The sequence below is a fragment of the Mirounga angustirostris genome, unplaced genomic scaffold, assembly GCF_029215605.1.
Source record: "Mirounga angustirostris isolate CCGP_5_RB_7025 unplaced genomic scaffold, mMirAng1.0.hap1 SCAF_7, whole genome shotgun sequence".
In the NCBI taxonomy this organism is placed as follows: domain Eukaryota; kingdom Metazoa; phylum Chordata; class Mammalia; order Carnivora; family Phocidae; genus Mirounga; species Mirounga angustirostris.
Genome location: NW_026991715.1, coordinates 24,108,285 through 24,128,903, shown reverse-complemented (window position 1 = coordinate 24,128,903; position 20,619 = coordinate 24,108,285). Strand labels below are relative to the sequence as shown.

The 20,619-nt window shown below is 38.2% G+C and overlaps 1 protein-coding gene across 3 annotated transcripts in view; it reads right to left on the bottom strand.

Moving 5' to 3' along the window:
• SLC27A6 (solute carrier family 27 member 6) overlaps positions 1–20,619 on the bottom strand; it is a 65,015-nt gene that overhangs the window by 27,296 nt on the left and 17,100 nt on the right. For all 3 annotated transcript variants that reach the window (XM_064595851.1, XM_045892091.3, XM_045892085.3), the window contains 2 exons: positions 9,996–10,154; positions 8,362–8,486 (listed from right to left, as the gene is read on the bottom strand). In XM_064595851.1, coding sequence (XP_064451921.1) covers positions 8,362–8,486; positions 9,996–10,154 — 284 coding nt within the window. The remainder of the gene's footprint in view (positions 1–8,361; positions 8,487–9,995; positions 10,155–20,619) is intronic.

The window sequence follows — 20,619 nt, the reverse complement described above, 5'->3', positions numbered from 1 at the left end:
TGGATGGTATTTGTAGCCAGAAACATATCCCGGGAGTGAGAGTAGAGAGGATAAAGGTTTGACTGTGAGTGGTGGGCACTATAACATTTACAGGTCAGGAAGATTAAGGAAGACCCAGCAATGGAGATGATTTAAAGCTATCAACTGGCACTCTTGGGCTTGGTCTATAGGAGTCTAATCTAAAGACCTATACTGATAAAGGGAGATCTGAACCTGTCAGGCTGGTGACTAGATCTTCAACTTTGGCATTATTTGCTGTGATAACAAAACCATCTTGTGAGGTCTCTTCCAGCCTCTCACCATCATGTCAATCTCTTTCCATGTGAATTTCGGTGCTTAACAACTTAACCCTTCCATCAACCCTGGACATAACTATTACTACACTCATTTTATTAATGACAAAACTGAGGTGTGGGCTGCTCAGAAAAACAAGATAATTTGCTCAAGATGACAGAGCTTTTGAGACAGGGAAGTTAGGCTTGAATTTCAAGCTCCCTAACTCCAAGGGGCAAAGAAATGAAATGACTTGCCTGATGTGACACAGAGAATTAATGGTAAGGCTGGAAATAGATCCCTGATATGTTTAATATATTCTTATTTTTCTCCACTTGGAATAACATGATCACTTGGAAAATTCTGGCCATTTATCATTGGCTGAAGATTCTTGTGCTTGCACACCGAAGGGCAAAGATTGGCCACTTCTTACCTTATTTTATATGTCCATAGCAAGGACGTCAAGAACACTATTAAAGGAATAGGCAATGTGAAAATTTGCAAATAAATAATAAAACAAACAATCTTGGAGGTAAACTTTAAAATGTTAAATCAATTTGGACTGTAGGAAAACCTCACCCACATGCCACATTTACAGTAAGAGTAGTATATAAGCCAAGAGGAAACAGGCACCATATCTTCAGGATTTTTAATCTTACATTTTGTTTTTGGTATTTTTATTTGTGAAAAGTTTCATGTTATAAAATTATTACTATTTTATTTTATTTTATTTTTTTTTAAAGATTTTATTTATTTATTTGACAGAGAAAGACACAGCGAGAGAGGGAACACAAGCAGGGGGAGTGGGAGAGGGAGAAGCAGGCTTCCCGCTGAGCAGGGAGCCCGATGCGGGACTCAATCCAGGGACTCCAGGATCATGACCTGAGCCGAAGGCAGTCGCTTAACCAACTGAGCCACCCAGGCGCCCAAAATTATTACTATTTTAATATTTTAAAGTTTTACTTTGAAATTATCATGCCGTATTTAAACTGGCTTTTATAATTATTTTATTTATTTATTTATTTATTTGAGAGAGAGAAAGTACTTGCGCAGGAGGTGGGGGTGGTGAGGTGGGGCAGAGGGGGAGGGAGAGAGAGAATCCTAAGCAGGCTCCAAGCTCAGTGCGGAGCTGGTGGCGGGGCTCCATCTCACGACCCTGAGATCATGACCTGAGCCCAAATCAAGAGTCAGACGCTTTACCCAACTGAGCCACCCAGGTGCCCCTAAACTGGCTATTATAACTCAAGTATGATTTTTATTAGTCAAAGACCAATTATTTTCAACACACAAAAATCACTCTAATTTTACAATAACATTTGCAGAAAACAATACCACATTCTGTTTAAAAATAAATTCCTTCCATTTGTATTGGGCTTCCCAGTTTAGATTTTTTCATGTATCTCTCATAGCCAGATTATGAGAAGCAAGGGGCAAATGAGGACAAGTGGGTGTTGTCACCCGTTTTATGTAACGATGGGAACCATGGCTCAAAGAGAAGTGACCAGCAGGAAGTCATACAACAAGAGTCTGAAATTGAACCTGGGTCTTTTGATTCATAGTCAATGCACTACCTGATGACTTTCTGCATAAAGTAAATTTGTTGGGAATTTTTTTTTGAAGATTCATTTATTTATTTGAGCGAGAGAGAGAGAATGTGCACATACATGCACGAGGGGACAGACAGAAGGAGAGGGAGAGAAGCCTCAAGCAGACTCCCCGCTGATACTGGAGCCAAACGTAGGGCTTGATCCCAGGACCCTGAGATCATGACCTGAGCCAAAATCAAGAGTCCAGTGCTTAACTGAGTCACCCAAGGGCCCCTATTTGTTGGGAAATTTAATAAATAAGAGATATGTGTATTCTTAATGGAAACCATAGCATGAATGGTACAAGCAGATAGAAAAAGATATGTATATTTTATATGCATCACTACCCATGAAATATGAATCATTAAATATTAAAATCAACACTTATTAAAACTGTTTAATAATATACACAGTCTAAAACATCTCAGAATATTCATTAATTCCCTGCTAATTCTACTAGCATTCAGGTTGCTCATAGTTATTTCTTATCTGAGTCCTTCTAAGGACTATATTTCTATATTTGTAGTTTCTAAGCAGAAAAGAAGGTTCTGGGAACTTGCCAACTTTTCTAAATGCTTTCAGATCTAGTATGAGAATATTAAATACATCTTTGATTTACTTAAGGAAAACTGAGTTTTAAAAGAGAGATGATTTACTCAACCATATAATAAAATGCTTCAAATATTTGGGGGAAAGAAATAACAAAAAACGTATAAATATCTTAAAACAACTAGGTCTTGGAGGTAAAATCAATTGTTTTGAGTGTTCCAGAGTAGAAAATGATAATGAAACTAACACAGAACATCTTAATAAGAGCTAATGCTCATATTAATTTAAAAATGTCATTCTTTAGAGGTTATTAAGTGTGATGAGAAAAGTTTCCAGAGCTCAATGCTTTGATAAACTACATCTTTTACAAGATGTGGAATGAGGAAAATGTGATGATAAAACATTTGAAATTAGGTAGAAACTAAGAAAATGAAAACACTATAAAAGAATGAATGTTTTTAATATATCCATTAAGGTGCATGCATTCATCTGCGTCAACTCAGCATAATTTAGTCCCTTCTATTGGAATTTTATTCTTTGCCACATCTCCATCTTCCTCATCCCCACCTCCCTAATTATGACAAGGAAAACTCTTAAAGTTTGGAAGAAATGATGGGCTTTCTTTGGAGAAAATAGAGTAGGTGGTCTTTTCAAATTGAAGTCTTAAAAAATCTTGCAGTGCTGATATTTGATTCTTGTCATTTAACAACTTCATCTTGCTACCCTAAGGAAAGCCCAGCAAACACTTAAGGGTGCCCTGCACACCTAACTGTCTAAACACTGCTGGTGAAAAAATTAGTATGGCTTTTAATGAACAATATTTAATAAATATTTATCAGCTATCCGGGTCCTGTAAAATGTCTCTCTTTTCATAATGGGAATCGAGTGTAATCCATTTTGTCCAAGTTTTAATACACTTTAATGAAAGTATCCAGAATCCTAACGATACTTTCTAGCTGCCAGTGAATGTCCTGGCTTTTAAGAAAACAGAAAAGAGAAAAGGGATGTAACTTACAGAAGATATAGTCACTAAAATACACATACCAAAATACATATACTAGAAAATATAAGCTATGCCTTCAGAATGTCAAAACATAGGTGTTTTTACATTGAGACAAACTATACTGCCTAAATGATAAACTATAATATTAACTTGAAAAACAAGCATTACACACATAGATCTTTGCTTGGTTAATTATATCCTGCCCTCTGTAGGCTTTGGGCTCCATATTCCTATATCCAACTACCAATTCCACTTCTTTACCTGGATGCCCAATGAACACACCAAAATTAACAGGTCCAAAAGAAATTTAATTTTCATTCTTTAAATCTCAGTTTTCTTCACCTCTGCCAATGGCTCACAGTTTACCTGTTTCAACCAAAAGCCTGAGACTCATCATTGATTCTATTACTTCACTGCCTAACCCTGAATTAACAAGTCTTGTTATCTTTCCTTCAAATAGATTCCACATCAGTATAGTTTTTTTTTTCAGTTTGCCTTCATCTTTTCCCAAATGCTCTGATGGGAATGAAATCCAAATTTCTCCGCCATGGTATATTGAGCCCCAAAAGATCTGGTCTGCGAGAGGCCCATCCACCCTTTCCTTCTCTAAATATTCATGTGTGTCCTCGGTGGGCTTCTTCATTTGTCACTTTGTTCTGTTGTGACTGCAATCCCCCATGGGTGCAAAGCCCCCCGTGTGGCTGGATCCCATTCGCCATACCAATTCCTCAGCTCATAGGTCACCATTTCAGAGAAGCCTTCCCTGACCCCTCAACCTAATTAGCAATGCCCCACCCTCACCACCCACCACCCTCCTCTTCCTCACCCTCTTTGTTTCTTCATAACCACTTTCCTTCATTTGTTGGCTGGTGTATGTTCTCCCTCCCCAAACTCGAGCGTGAGTTCCATGAGAAAAGGGGGCTTGTTTGTCTTATGTGCCCCCATATACCAAATCCTGCGAAACTATTTGAATGAGTGACAGATAAGATCCTATCCCTGGGCGCCTGGGTGGCTCAGTTGGTTGGGTGACTGCCTTCGGCTCAGGTCATGATCCTGGAGTCCCTGGATTGAGTCCCGCATCGGGCTCCCTGCTCGGCGGGGAGTCTGCTTCTCCCTCTGACCCTCCCCACTCTCATGTGCTCTCTCTCATTCTCTCTCTCTCAAATAAATAAATAAAATCTTAAAAAAAAAAAAAAGATCCTATCCCTAAATATTGCTGTTGGCAATTTTGGGCAGAGTTTATTTAAGTACGATGAACTGTGCAGGAATCCCCCAGAGGATCACCGATGTATAGCACGCCAACATATTCCTCACCAACCGATAGGAAATGCAGCACTAAATGCTAAGAAAACAAAGAACTCGATCCAATCAGAGAGTGTATGATGCTGATGCTTCAATAATGCAGAAAACGTGGATGATTGGAACGTGGGCAGAGCTGCTTTCCTAATCTCCAGGGAAGAGAATCATTACTCCATCGCTCCGTGACGAAGAAGAGCCAGGACCTTGGCTTATTTTTAAAGGGCAATGCTACTGCCAGAAGTTTGAGGCACATCCGATGTTTATGCCAAAGGAACTTTGGTAACTGGACTTTTGAAAAAGAGAAACGAGACAGGTTGGGGAGGGGGAGATGGATAAATGCTTGCAGCCAGGGAAGGCCAACCCTAGGGTGTTTTTATGCAACTACGAACAACCACATACAGCTTGGGGGCAAAGCTCTATTTATTTCCCTCTCTTCTCCTCCTCAATTTGCCTTCAGGTCATTGCTTAAAGATTATTTCACAAACATTATCTCTTCTTCCAAGAACCTCAGTTAAGAATTAAAATATGATGTCACCAACTAAAAGCAAACAGGAATTCTGTTTTTAAGCACTCAACTCAGACTTTGAATTCTGCCAGCAGGTAAATCTCCTTTGGAATGTATTACTTACCCTTGGATGCAGAACAAATCTGGATGTATTTAGAGAATAAGTGGTTCTGCTCTTTTTTTTTTTAGTTAAGGGTTTCTATTAAACACATGTCTATGAGGTTTCAAACCACGGTGTGGGACACATCCACTTTTAACTCTCTGAGGGCGTGGACCCGGTTACCTGTGCACTCTCGGCTGAGCCTGAAGCCACTGACATGCCACAGACCAGAGGTAGCCCCCTGCCTGCAGGAGCAGTTCACTGAAAGCAATAAATATTGGACTGAAAAAAAAGCAAGACCTCCTTGAAGGGGTCAGATGTCTTAACAGAATGACTTTCTTCTTTCCATAATCTTTAATGCCAAGAACTGCTTGTTCTTGTTCTGTGTGAAATCAACAAAAGGGATTAAGTAATACAATGCATCTCTGCAAAAAAAAAAAAAAAAAAGATCACTTTTTCCTTTGAGCAGAGCTATTTCCCCTCTCTCCTTCTCCACTTGCCTTCAGGTAAATGCCTAGAGATTATTTCACAAACACGATCTTTTCTTCAAAGAACTTTAGTTAAGAATTAAAATATTTAATTAACTAAAAAAAAATCAGGTATTCTACTTTCAATTCTCAGTTCTCTCAAATTCTCTGTGGCTATAGCATTTTTCCCAAATTAGTGCATTCCACATTCAGAGAGGTGAAAAGGATATTTCTTTTTATAAAAAAATTCAGACGAAAACACTGAAAAAAGATTTGTAGTGAACATCATAAACTCTTAATAAATACCTTTATTAGAGGAAATGGTAGCTCAAACAGATAAAACATTATGTGCTAACGACATAAATGAGTAAAAGACTCAGAAAAGACATTTTAAAGAGAAATATAGATAATTTTCTAATTATCCAACCTTGCTAATAATCTGAACAAATAATTTAAAAATGTTTGTTTCTAGTCTATAAAATTATAAATAAAATTAAATGTTTCCCCATTAAAAAAAAAAAGAAAAAACCCCCAAGACATCCTTGTTCAAACAAAATATTATTAAAAAGCCCTAGCAAATTGGGTTTCATCCATCATATTTGAAAGGGTGGACCATGAAGACTGTCCTATTTTCCCTGTTCACTACGCTTCAGGGACTTTTGAGGAACTTTGAAGGAGGTTCTAGTTATTCATGAAGCATAACTAGAAAACCACTCTTTTTAATATAATGCAGTCTGATAAGAGACCATACACACAATAGGTATACTCTCACAACATCAATGAGATTCTAAATCACATCAACCATTTTTAACAGCAATTTGGAAATATGCCATAAAAATCACCAAGATATTCACGTCCTTTGACTGCCTTCACTTCTGAGCCCCCCTACTGGCTACATTGCATAAAGATATTAATTGCCGCATCATTTAACATAGTAAAACATTAGGGAAAAAAATGCATGTGTTCAGCTGTTCAGTACATACTGACTGAGCAAATGGCCTCGCAAAAGCTAATGTTGCTACTGAAGGACGAGGAGAAGAAGGAATGGCTAGAGGTGCAGTTTAGAAAGTCTGTGAAGAGGTTCATTATGTAGTGCCTAATCTGTCCTTTACTGAAGGAGGTTTCTATCTTCCTGGAGGACATTAATTCCCCAAATTATCCTCGTCCAGATATCACATTACCAAAGAACACAATGAAAACTAGAAAATATGGCAAGTTGTGGCATTATCATTAATCGTTCTACTAGGACTCTTCAGACAAGAAGAGTCACAACTTTAACATTGACAAAGTCTCCCTGAAGAAAATAAAGGTCAAAAAGTCTAAAACATTACTCTGGGACTCCCTGTCTTAGCGATGGATCTAGGGAATCTATAGCTAGATCTATATCACCCCTGACCAAGAAAAGAACAAGGATGGCTTCTGGCCACAAAAGGGGTGGGTCAGGAGCTAGGCAGGAGGTCTCTACAGGGTAAACGTCAAGCTTAAAGTGAATAAAAGCATTCTGTAAATAAGATCATCCAGTTTCACACTCTTCTTGTGTTTTTCTTCCCTGTGTAATCCCATATCTTCAACAAAGTCTAATTTAAATGCTTCCAGCCTAGTCTCAGCTGTGCTATGGGCAAAGGAAGGATATCGTGTCCATATTTTAGCCAGCCAGAGAAGATATCCCAGCCCACCACCCATGCCTCAAGCTGGCATGATGATGGCAAAGGTGATGAGCGAGGAATGAGGAAAGAGGTTTATCAAAGTCCAAGGGCAGGCCATCAGCTTCTGCTGCCTGCCCCGCACAGGGAGGCATTCCCAATCACCATTATTCATGGGGTGGTGTGGATTTGATGCAGAAGGTCACTTCTTCATAGCCTCAAGAATGTTTAAAAAAATCAGTTAAAAAATAAGCATCTCAAAATACAAATGAGACCAGGAAAAGAATGTCTGACGGCAAAAACGCAAACAAATGAATAAAGACAGACTTCAGGCTCTTGCAATTCTCTCTGCTTGTCTATTTTCAGAAAGGGACAATTTGTCAGTTGTTTGTGGGAATGACGGTTTTAGGTGGGGAGACAGGAACACATGAAAGCAAAATTTCTTTTTAACTTTAAGTCAAAACCAAACAGACAGACTAATGTAATCACTTAATCAAAAGGAAAGAAATAACAAAGAAGTATAATCAACATCATTAGTTTTGTTTTGTTTTTTAAAGAACAGCATTTTGAAAGACTATCTAATTCAACCTTGCAGTAACCACTTTCTGTGCACAGAGCACGCATCTAATTTCATAATTGGATGTGTGCTACATTTGTGAAATTTTAATCAGTCTAAACATAAGGTGGACTGGATCGCAAGTCTCTTCTATCCTGCCACAATGTAAAGCACTTTAGTACAATCCTGCATAGCTCTCCTTTTACTTCCTCTGACTTGTTTTATACTCATTTTTTTCTAGGGGTACTGCCTACATCTCCACAGATCAGTCAAACTATGTTCTGAAAGAAGGTAGAGGACACACAGACAAAAATTATTTTTCTCTCCATACTTTTTTCTTTCTGAAATTACTTTTCCTTTCTGAAAATGATTCCTCTTACCTTCGGTTGTTTGCAAAGATAGCGACAAAGTTCTCCAATATACTGAAACACAGTCACATTATACTTTCTGCAGTCATTCCAAAATTGACTTGCTGAGAATTTCTTCTTTAACACACAAGTAGCTCCTATGAGAAAAGGCAAAGAACAGGCACTGGGGAAAAATATTCAAGGGCAGAATTGACATAAAACACAAATGATGTTGCCCTGTCTAGAACACTTTCACTCCATTTCAAGGCTTTTCTAATCCATCAGTGGACATTTATTTCAAGCTCATTTGAAACCATTATCTTACAATTCAATAAACTTTAAAAAAAATTTATGTTGTAATTCTATATTTTGACTGCAAATACATTTTTTTTCTTTTTGAAATACAGGGGATGAAAGAAGAGGTCAAAATAAGTAGGGGAGTTGCAAGTATTAGAGCATGACTACAGATAAGGGTCAGCCTTTTCACAGAGACCAAGAATATTCACTTACTTTTGTTCTTGAATATGTACATTTTATTTATTTTCAAAACCTTAAAGCTGCCTCAATATTTCTTTCTTTTTTTTTTTTTTAAAGATTTTATTTATTTGACAGAGAGAGACACAGCTAGAGAGGGAACACAAGCAGGGGGAGTGGAGAGGGAGAAGCAGGCTTCTGCAGAGCAGGGAGCCTGATGCGGGGCTCGATCCCACGGCCCTGGGATCATGACCTGAGCCGAAGGCAGATGCCTAACGACTGAGCCACCCAGGCGCCCCTGCCTCAATATTTCTTGATGCTGAGAGTTGGTAAGGCAGAATTGGTAAGATAGCACCAACCAAGTTCATTGATGACTACAGACCCCAAATGTAACAACCTAATTTTCACAACAATGTAAGTCATATGAATATGTTCCAAGGAAAATGCTAATGTCTTAACCCTTGCCTTTGTTTATTTTGGACACTGATCATATTCTAAATATGCTATTCCATAAAATCATTTTTTTATATTTCAGACAGATACAGATAGTAGTGAATGGTCTCTGTTATATATTATTTAGGGGCCAGATAAATAATCTCAGCATGTTTATGAATGGAATCCACTCAGTCACAAGCTACCAACAAACTTAACTGGGTGCCTGGGGTACCTTGTTTGCAAAGATAACCTCAACAACTCCTTCTATGCACTTACCTTTACAATGTGAATTTGCCACCTCTCCCTTTCAAGGGGTAGGGTCTGTTTCCTCACCCCTCAAATCTTGAATCTATACTGATTTGTGACTTGCTTTGATCAACAAAATGCAGGTGATCAATGTGATTTCTGAGGTCAAGCCTTAAGAGCTATGCAGTTTCTACATTCACACTCTTGGAAGGCTCCTATCACCATTTAAGGAGGCAGGAGTAGACCATCAAAGGAAAACCACATGAAGAAGGAAGCCCAGTCAACAGCCGGCTCCAACCACATGACCTAATGTCCAAGGCACTGCTCTTTTCACTTCAGGAATAGACTGAGGATGTCACGAAATTGTGTCCCTTTAATAAAAATTATGTTCTAATTATATAATAAGCCCACAATCACTCTGAATTCTACTGATAGAGCTTCAAACTTTAATGAACACAAGTTATGGTTAGTAAGCATTCTGAAAACTCATCAAACAAAAAATGAAAACTTACCCAACTCAATACATCCACCAATTCCCAGAAGAGCTCCTGAACTATGATACAGAGGAAGAGTTATATAAATGATGTCATTAGCAGTACAACCGAAAGCCCACAAGCCAGCAGAACCCTTTAAAGCCTGCAGCTGACTGATTACAGCTGCTTTTGGTAGACCTGGAAGAAAAGAAAAGAGATATATGTAATAGAAATTAAGTTTATGTATTACATGTGCTTTGTAGGGACCATGCAAATGTGAGCTACTGCTCTAATTAATTTCTAGAATCTTGGATCTACCCCAAAGGATCAAAACTAAGATTATATAGAGTTTGAGATACCATTAGCTTCCAAGAGCCATATCTACTACAAGAATGACAAAAATGCCCCAAATCTGGAAACGTACACCCAAAATGAGGTTAAATCACAACATTAATCTAAATTTTCCTTAAAGTAGAAATTTTCTAGTGAAAAATTCCAAGTAGGATTCTATCTCAAGAACCAGTAATTTTGTCATGTTTCCTACATCCTGGTATAAGATCATTATAGAATAGGATTCCACACTACATGATGCTGAAATAGTTCTATACATTCATGATTCAAACATAAATCATTTGTTTTTTTCTTTCTAGTCTTCTTCTGTGTCTCAAGGGTTTCTTATAAAAATTTGTAGTTATAATTAATGTATAAAACATTTTGCGCACTGTTTTTAATTTTCCATGTTGTTATAGTCTTTTGCAGTATAATGTCAGCATAATAAATTCATCCAGTTAATACATGTTATATTATGAAGTTGCCTTATCTGTGATTGAATATCAGCAATTTTGTGTTTCAACATACATCTCCTTGTACACACAACACATAACTTGTTTTCATAATGATAAGTATCCTCTCTTGAATTCATTTGTTAGATTAAATGGTATTTTAGTCCTATTCTGTCTGTCAGTTCAAAGAGTTCTAGTATTCCTGGAACGTCCTCATGCAGAAGGCCCCATCCCAAATCTACCTCACCAGTAAAGTTACTTTGCTTCACAACACACAATGGTGACAAGGAGTATCATCCATTGTTCCAGAGAGGCAAGCAGAGACCAACGTCAGAGAAGCCACAGGAATAAGCAAATGGCAGGATCAAAAGCAAAGACCAGCGGCCATAAAGTGTGGCCTTTCTCTCTACCCCACATACAGATATGGTCCCACTTACCATTTGCCAAGGGTGGGTTACTAACATCAGAGGCTCTACAAACTTATTGCTGCACCTGATTGGACTTCATTTCTCAATTCTAGAAATTGAGACCTAAATTTCACAATGTGTTTCCCAAATTGAAGTACTTCCTTGTCATTTTCAGCTTGCCTTAGAGTCCTACAGCAAAATATACTCCCACAGTGATGTCAGCTGCAAGGCTGTGTGAGTCATTTCTTTTCTCTCCCCTCTGATACACAACTAATGGGACATGTATAACTACCTCCCCTCCAAAAGTGCCTCTGCACAACATGCAAGGCCATCCCAGAGATCCACCCATCTGTGGACGTGAATGTGGGCGAACTGGACCCCAGAGGAGGTGGCAGAGTAAGGGAAGTGGTGCTGGAGTCATGACCTTGCTGGCAGAAGAGGTCAAGGGTGACGGCAGTGAGTGGTGAATCTGCCTGGCCCCATAGGCTGCAGCTGGAAAGACCAAGCTGTTCTCTCTGAGAGACCACAGTGACTGAGGGGAGGGAAAGGGAAGTGAAATAGGCAGACAAAGAGAGGTGAAGGAAAGTGACTCCTACTATCTACCCCAGGACTCAAGAGGGCCACCCATAGACCTCTAGGACCCCCCTTCTCCCCTTGCACTTGATGATTCCCCTACCAGGGCAGAGGCACACGCAAAGCCCCAGGGGCTAAGTACACACCTACCCCCTCCCACCTCAACCACCACTCTGCCTTTTTTTGTGTTCCCAGCTCCAGTAGAGAAACCAAGAATTGGTGCTATAGCGCCACCTTCTGGAAAACAAAAGGAAGGCTCCTAACTACCAATGTGTTCAACAGTTAGTATCAAAGTAAACAAAAGCTTGCCTAGGGGCACCTGGCTGGCTTAGTTGGTGGGGCATGTGACTCAGTCTACAGGTTGTGACCGAGAGCGCCAGGTGGGGTGTAGAGATTACTTAAAAATAAAATCTTAAAAAACAAACAAAAAAACCCCATGATGTCTGGTTGGTTCAGTTGGTTAAGCATCTGCCTGGGGCTCTGGTCATGATCCCAGGGTCTGAGATCTAGTCCCGCATCGGGCTCCTTCCTTGGTGGGGAGCCTGCTTCTCCCTCTGCCTGCTGTTCCCCCTGCTTGTGCTCTCTCTCTCTCTCTGACAAATAAATAAATAAAATCTTAAAAACAAAACCAAAAAACATTGCCTAAATAAGAAAGGTATTTGCTGCCTCAAATATGGTGGCAGAGGCACTTTTCATCAAACATCACAAAAAATCATGGTAATAGAGTATAACAGAAAATGACAATTTTCCATGAACCAAACCCAAAGGTATGGATACTGCAATCTAACTGATACAGAATTTAAAATAGTTATTATGAAGATATTCAATGAGCTACAAGAAAACTCAGCAAGACAATATGATGATCTCAGAGATACTATTCATGAACAGGAGTACTTTAACCAAAGAGACTGAAATTTTGAAAAAGAACCAAGCAAATTCTGGAACTGAAGAACTCAAGAAATGAGATGAAAAAATGCTTTAGGAATGCAGTGGAAATAGACCTAGATCATATGGAAGAGAGAATGAGTAAGATGGAAGATAGAAGTATAGAAATGATTCAGGTGTAAGAGGAGAAAAAGCTAAGATTTTTAAAAAGTGAAGAAAACCTATGAGAACCATCTGATTCCATTAGAAAAGCCAACACAAGAATAATGGGTAGCCCAGAAGGAGATGAGAGGGAGAAGGGGGCAGAGGGAATATTTAAAGAAATAATAGTTGAGAACTTCCCATACCTCGGGAAGGAACTGGGTATAGAAGTCCATGAAGCTAACAGAACACCTTACTATTTCAATGCACAAAGATCTTTTCCAAGACACATTATATTAAAACTGACAAAAGTCAATGATAATGAAAGAATTTTGAAGTCAGCCAAGGAGAAAAAGACAGTAGCCAGCAATGGTACCCCCGTTATGCTATCAGCAAATTTCTAGCAGAAACTCAACAGGCCAGGAGAGAATGGAATGACATATTCAAAATATTGGAAGATAAAAACTGCCAGCCATGAATAATCCACCTGGCAAAGTTATCCTTCAGATATGAAGCAGAAATAAAGGCTTTCCCAAGCAAACCAAAGTTGAGGGAGTTCACCACCACGAGATCTGACTTACATAAAATGTTGACAAGAGCTCTGCTGAAACAAAAAGGCAAAAGTACACAGAATTCTGATTAAGTTGATAAACAGAATTAGAATACTGTAACTCTTTTTAGAATAGTATAATAAACTCTTAACTATAACATAAAGGATAAAGGAAAATTGCATTAAAAATAACTATATCCACTACAACTTGGTAATGAAATCACAACATATAAAGAGATAATTCATGACATCAAAAATATAAGAGTTTGAGTAAAAAGATGGAACCTTTATAGGTGAATGAAGATAAATTGCTTTCAGCAGAAAAAAGAATTATTTTATCTATGAGATGTTTTATGTAAATGCTTGGTAACCACAAAGCAAAAATCTAGAGCAGAGACGTTATACGTAACAGAGGGCAAGACTGAGCAAATCAGCATGGAAAACCACCAACTTACAAAGGTAGACATAAACATAAACGGAAGGAAAAAGAAACAATAGAGACACAAAATAACCAGAAGGCAAAAGATAAATGACGCTAGTAAATCCGTGAACATCAATAATCACCCTAAATGTAAATGGTTTGTACTCACCAGTCAAAAAGCACAGAGTGGCTGCATGGATTTAAAAAAAAAAAAAAGACCCAACTATATGCTGCTTACAGGAGAATCATTTCAGCTCTGAAGACACACATAGGTTCATAATGAAAGGACAGAAGTTGATATTCCAAGCAAATGGAAACGAAAAGAAGCCAGGCAGAGCTATATTTATTTCACAAAACAGACTTCAAGGCAAATGGGTAATAAGAGAAAGGTCATTATAAAATGGTAAGGGGTCAATACATCAAGAAAATACAATGATCGTAAATATATAATGCTCTTAACATCTGAGCACCAAAATGTATTAAGCAATTAATAACAGATCTTAAGGAAGAAATACATGACAGTACAAGAATTATAGGGTACCTCACACTTGATCTTAGCCAAAAAGTTGACAAGCGATTGTAGGAAACCTCAGTACCCCACCATCAACAATGGGTAGAGCATTCAGTCAGAAAATCAACAAGGAAACACTGGAATTGAACAACATTTAGAAAAAATGGACCTAATAGACATGTACAGGACATTTCATCCAACAGCAGCAGAATACTCATTCTTCTCAAATGCACATGGAAAAATCTCCAGGGTAGATCATGCCATAAGTCACAAAACAGATCTTAGCAAATTTAGGAAGACTGAAATCATACCAACTATCTTCTCTGAACACAACGGTATGAAACTGGAAATCAGCAACAAGAGGAAAGTGAGATCTACAAATTGTGGAAGCTAAATAACACACTTCTAAACAGCAATTTGGTCAAAGAAGAAATCAAAAGGGAAATAAAAAATTATCTCAAAACAAAAGAAACTGAAAACACAACATACCAAATATTGTGGAATAGAGCAATAGCAGTTCTGAGAGGAAAGTTTATAGCTACAAATGCCTACATTAAGAAATTAGAAAGATCTCAAACAAAAAACCTAACTTTACACCTCAAGGAAATAGAAAAGAAGAAAAAAATAAGCTCAAAGTTAGCAGAAGGAAGGAAATAATAAGGATCAGAGCAGAAATAAATGAAATACAGACCAGAAAAACAATAGAAAGGATCAACAAAACTAAAAATTGGTTCTCTAAAAAGATAAACAAAATTGGCAGACCTTTAGCTAAACTAACTGAAGAGAGAAGACTCAAATAAAATCAGAAATGAAAGAGAAGACATTATAACTGACACTATAAAAATAAAAAGGATCATGAGAGACTAAGGGGAAGAATTATGTGGCAACAAATTACACAACCTAGAAGAAATGGACACGTTGCTAGAAGCACACAATGTACCAAGACTCAGGAAGAAATAGAAAATCTGAACAGACCAGTAATGAGTAAAAAGACTGAATGAAAAAAAACCAAAAACCAAAACAAAACAAAAAAGCACCAACTCCCAAAACTGAAATCTCCAGGACCAGATCCTTCACTGGAGAATTCCTCAAACAATTGAAGAATTAACACCAAGTCTTCCTCAAGCTCTTCCAAAAAACTGATGAGGAAGAAACACTTCCAAACTCATTCTACAATGTCAGCATTACTTTGATACTAAAACCAGATAAAAATACAAGAAGAAAATATAAACCAATATATCCTTAATGAAAATAGATGCAAAAATTCTCAATGACATATTAGCAAACCAAATTCTACAACATATTAAAAGCATGATACACCATGACCAAATGGGATTTATCCCTCGGATGCAAGGATGGTTCAACATATGCAAATCAATAAATGTAATATATCACATCAATAAAAGGAAAGATAAAACTCACATGATCATTTCAATAGACATAGAAAAGAAGCATCTGACTATACAACTTGTCTTATGATAAAAACCTTTAACAGACTGTGTACTAAAGGAATATACCTCAACATAATAAAGATCATATATGACAGACCCACAGTTAACATTATATTCAACAGAGAGAAATTGAAAACATTTCTTCTAAGATTAGGAACAAGGCCAGGATGTTCACTCTCACCACTCCTATTCAATACATTACTGGAAGTCCTGGCTAGAGCACTTGGGCAAGACAAAGAAATGAAAGTTATTCAAATAGGAAAGAAAGAAGTAAAATTGTCATTATTTGCTGATGATACGATTCGATATATATAGAAAATCCCAAATAATTAATCAAAAGACTATGGGAATTAACAATAGCATCAAAAACAATAAAATACTTAGGTATAAATTTATTCAAGGAAATTAAAGAATATACAATGAAAACTACAAAACTTTGCTAAAAGAAACTGAAGAAGACACAAACAGAAAGACATCCCATGTTCATGTGCTGGAAGAATTAGTATTATTAGAGTGACCATAGCACCCAAAGCTATCTACAGATTCAATGCAATCACCATCAAAATACCAAAGGCATTCTTCACAGAAATATAAGAAACAATCCGAAAAATTTGTGTGGAACCACAAAAGACCCCAAAGAGCCAAAGTAATCCTGAGGAAAAAAGAACAAAGCCAGAGGTATCAGGCTTCTGAATTTCAAACAAAGCCATAGTAATAAAATCAGTATGATACTGGCACAATAAAAATAGACACATCTACTAATAGAACAGAATGGAGAGCCCAGAATTAAACCCTGGCATATATGGTCAACTAATATTTGACAAGGGAGCCAAGAATACTCACTGCAGAAAAGATAATCTCTTCAACAAATGGTGCTGGGAATGTTAGAGAAACATACACAGAACAATGAAACTGGACCTCTATCTCACACCACAAAAAAATTAACTTGACAGAGATCAAAGACTTAAACATAAGACCTAATCCAATTAAACTCCTAAAAGAAAATGTATGGAAGAAGGTCATTGATATCGGTCTTGGCAATGATTTTTGAACATGATATGAAAAGCACAAATGATAAAAGAAAATTTAACATATGGGATTACATCAAACTCAAAAGCTTCTGCACAGCAAAAGAAATGGCCAAATAAAAAGACAACCTATAGAATGGGAGAAAATTTCTGCAAACCATATATAAGATAAGAGGTTAACATTCAGGGGTGCCTGGGTGGCTCAGTTGGTTAAGCAACTGCCTTCAGCTCAGGTCATGATCCTGGAGTCCCGGGATCGAGTCCCGCATTGGGCTCCCTGCTCGGCAGGGAGTCTGCTTCTCCCTCTGACCCTTCCCCCTCTCATGTGCTCTCTCTCTCTCATTCTCTCTCTCTCAAATAAATAAATAAAATCTTTAAAAATAAGAAATAAAAAAAAGAGGTTAACATTCAAAACCTATAAGTAAGTAACTCAATAACAGAAAAAAAATCCAATTAAAAATGGGGCAGAAGAATTAAATAGACATTTCTCCAAACTGTACATCAAAATGGCCAACAGACCCATGAAAAGATGTTCAACATCACTAACCACCAGGGAAATGCAAATTGAAACCACGGTGAGATAACACCTCACACCTATTAGAATGGCTACCATCAAGAAGATCAGAGACAAAAGGTGCTGGCAAGGATGCAGTCAAAGGAGAATTTTTATACATTGCTGGGGGGAATGTAAATTGGTTTAACGACTGTGGAAAACAATATGGAGGTTCTTCAAATAATTAAAAATAGATTTACCCTATGATCCAATTTTACATCTGGATATATACCTAAAGGAAATGAAAATGAGATTTCAACAAGACATCTGCACTTCCATGTTTATCACAGCATTATTCACAATAGCCAAGATATGGAAACAACCCAAATGCCCATCAATGGATAAAAAAGATGGGGTACATATACACAGTGGAATATTATTCAGCCATTCAAAAGGAAGCTATCTTCTCATTTGTTTTTGTTTTTTAGATATCCTTCCATTTGTGACAACAGGGATGGACTGTGAATGATGCTTGAGGGGCATCTGGGTGGCTCAGTCATTAAGCGTCCTTCTTCAGCTCAGGTCATGATCCCAGGGTCCTGGGATCGAGTCCCGCATTGGGTTCCCTCTTGGCGGGAAGCCTGCTTCTCCCTCTCCCATTCCCCCACTTGCGTTCCCTCTCTCTCTGTGTCTCTCTCTGTCAAATAAATAAATAAAAATCTTTAAAAAAAGAAAAGAAAAAGAAATGATGCTTGATTTTCCAACTGAGATTTGACTCACACTGGTCTTTTTATCTCCCAACATATATCTCACTCAGACAACGAGCTCCATACAAACTAAACTCCAATTTTGCTCTGGTTTCATCCTGTATTCAGCAGTTTTTAGTAACCAACTTATACATCACTCAGTCAACCGGGGCTCCCTCTTACTAATAGTAGGACATCATTCCTTCTCTGATTCAACATATTCACTGATAAAAGCCAAAATTTTTATGGGGTTTTTGGTCACAGCAGCGCCCAGAGCTATGAACCACAGGCTTTAGTGCTTCCTAGACACTTTAATCCAGGTGAACCTCAAATCCACCTTGTTGCTGTACCTGCTGTGACATTTTCTGATAAGCTTTGTGCTGCATTTCTATTAAACTGGAAGACAACTGATCTCATATGCAAAGTTGGCATTATCTTGCCTTTATCCTAGCTAAAATTTATTAATTTTTTTTCAAAAGAAGTCTCTCTGGCTCTTCCTGACAGCTTGGCATCTCACAACATGGAAGTTTCTCATCATCCACATGCACAGGGAATCTGTCCAAATTTTCTCATCAAAGCCACATATAAAGATTTTGGGTGAGACTAGCTCCATCCTTGGTCTTGATAATTCAATGTCTTTCTTGTCTTCATCCAGAGGATCAAGCATTTATGTGTTTTCTGCTTCCAAGAAAGTTGGAAGCAGAACTTTCTGCTTCTCACCCATGGTTCTTCAGTCACTATATTCCCTACTTCCCACACTGTTCCTGATCCCATGGAAACCCAGCTTTAAAATAATTTTTCAAATGGGGTGTGGCCAAAGAAAAGGATGATTTATCTAGTTGTTTTCCATCTGTATGCTTATTTCACTCCTTCAAAGCACTTTAGTAAACTAATTAGCCATGTTTCCCTTCCTAATTTGGTTAGCTTTAAGTGATAATGAACTCATTAATTTATTATAAATCATCCAAAGTACTCAGACTTTGGGGGGGAGGTGCAGAAGGAGAGGGAGAGAGAGAATCTTAAGCCGGCTTCACGCCAGCATGGAGCCCGACCCAGGGCTTGAGCTCATGACCCTGAGATCATGATCTGCTTGAGCTGAAATCAAGAGTTGGTTGCTTGACCAATGAGCCACTCAGGCGCCCCATCCCCTAGATTTTTTGGATAAAAGAGACAACAGATATGAGATTGTCCAAGAAATGAAAGGGATCAAAGGTTGATGGAGGTTAAAGTTTGAAAGAAGGAATGAAGAAAAAGGGGAATAAAGTTTGTTAAAAGTACATTTTAGCATCCCCCTTTAAAGAGTTAGAAAGCACATTAACATTTTAAAGCTCTTGTGGAGCCCAGCAGTATGGAAGCTTTGGTATTTTTGTTAATGGTGTTTCTCAAACTTCCATGGTCATAAAGCCTCTTTTCTACACACACACACACACACATACACACACACATATATGTATTTAGGTAGACTCCACACCCAATGTGGGGCTTTAACTCACAACACTGAGATCAAGATGTGATATCAAGAGTCGGATGCTCCACCGACTAAGCGACCCAGGCATCCCACCCCTTTTTAATTTTTATTTCATCTCTTTAAAGATGAGAAGGGACATGTCATAGAAACACACTTTGAGAAATGCTCCGAAGTCTTCTGCTCTTCTAACCTTCTATGAATCCCTGGCATTGGAACTCCTCACAGGTCCAGGAGGAGGTCCAGGCATAAAGGTGGGAGGGAGGCTGTGCCCCATGAGCTGGGGATTAGAAGGGCGAAGGAGGGAGAGATGATGTAAGAGAAATCCAATCCAGAGGCAGGAATAAATAGTTTGGGGAATTCTGAGATAGTTTTGGAAAAATGAAAAATTCCATAAGGTTAAGAAAAAGGAGAGATGAAGGAAAGAGAGATATTGAGATGATGACAGTACCTGGCTTCCAGGCAAATCTCAGTGGGCAGTGACCTGATTTTCCTCCTCCCTCTCCTTCTAGGAATAGCGGAACCCATGGCTGCTCTGTCCAGGCTTAAACAGCATTCCTAGAGATTCTTGAGGCTACTTAGCCAAGCCCAGTGAGTAATAACAGAATTAGAAGTTGGCAGATAGACACATACACAGACCCTCAAGGCAACAAGAATGGATTTATAGATGAAATCAACAAGATTCTAGAAAAGCAGATGGATGGCTGTGGTAACTGACACGGTGGACCCAAGAAGCTGACACCTGAGAGGAGCCTTGAAGAAAGATGATTTGCCCCCACAGAATCCCCGAAAGGCTTAGAAATTTGATGAGCAGGTGCCCTACAGAATGGAAGATAAATATGGAACTATAAACAAGGAGCTTTATGGAAGTTCTATTTAAGAAACAATGAGGTCAAGGTCATAGAAAAGGGAATCTATATAACGCTCACCCCTTGTTCATCAAGATATCATATAACCTCCTAGGTCAGAGACAGGAATTGCATCAAAACTGATCTCACCCTTTTTTTTACACAGAGACACTGCATTTTTTCAGATATGGGAATATACCATTTTGGTGACCTTGGGCAAACAGGGCTTGCCAGTAGTAAGAATAGCTAGGAAATGTTCAATATCAGCCCAAAGGCTTCATTACAGCCCGCCAAAAGGGCTCACGAGCAGACTCTCTATCCATCGCTCACTTTTTCAAAGCCTCACTTTCTACATCACGTCC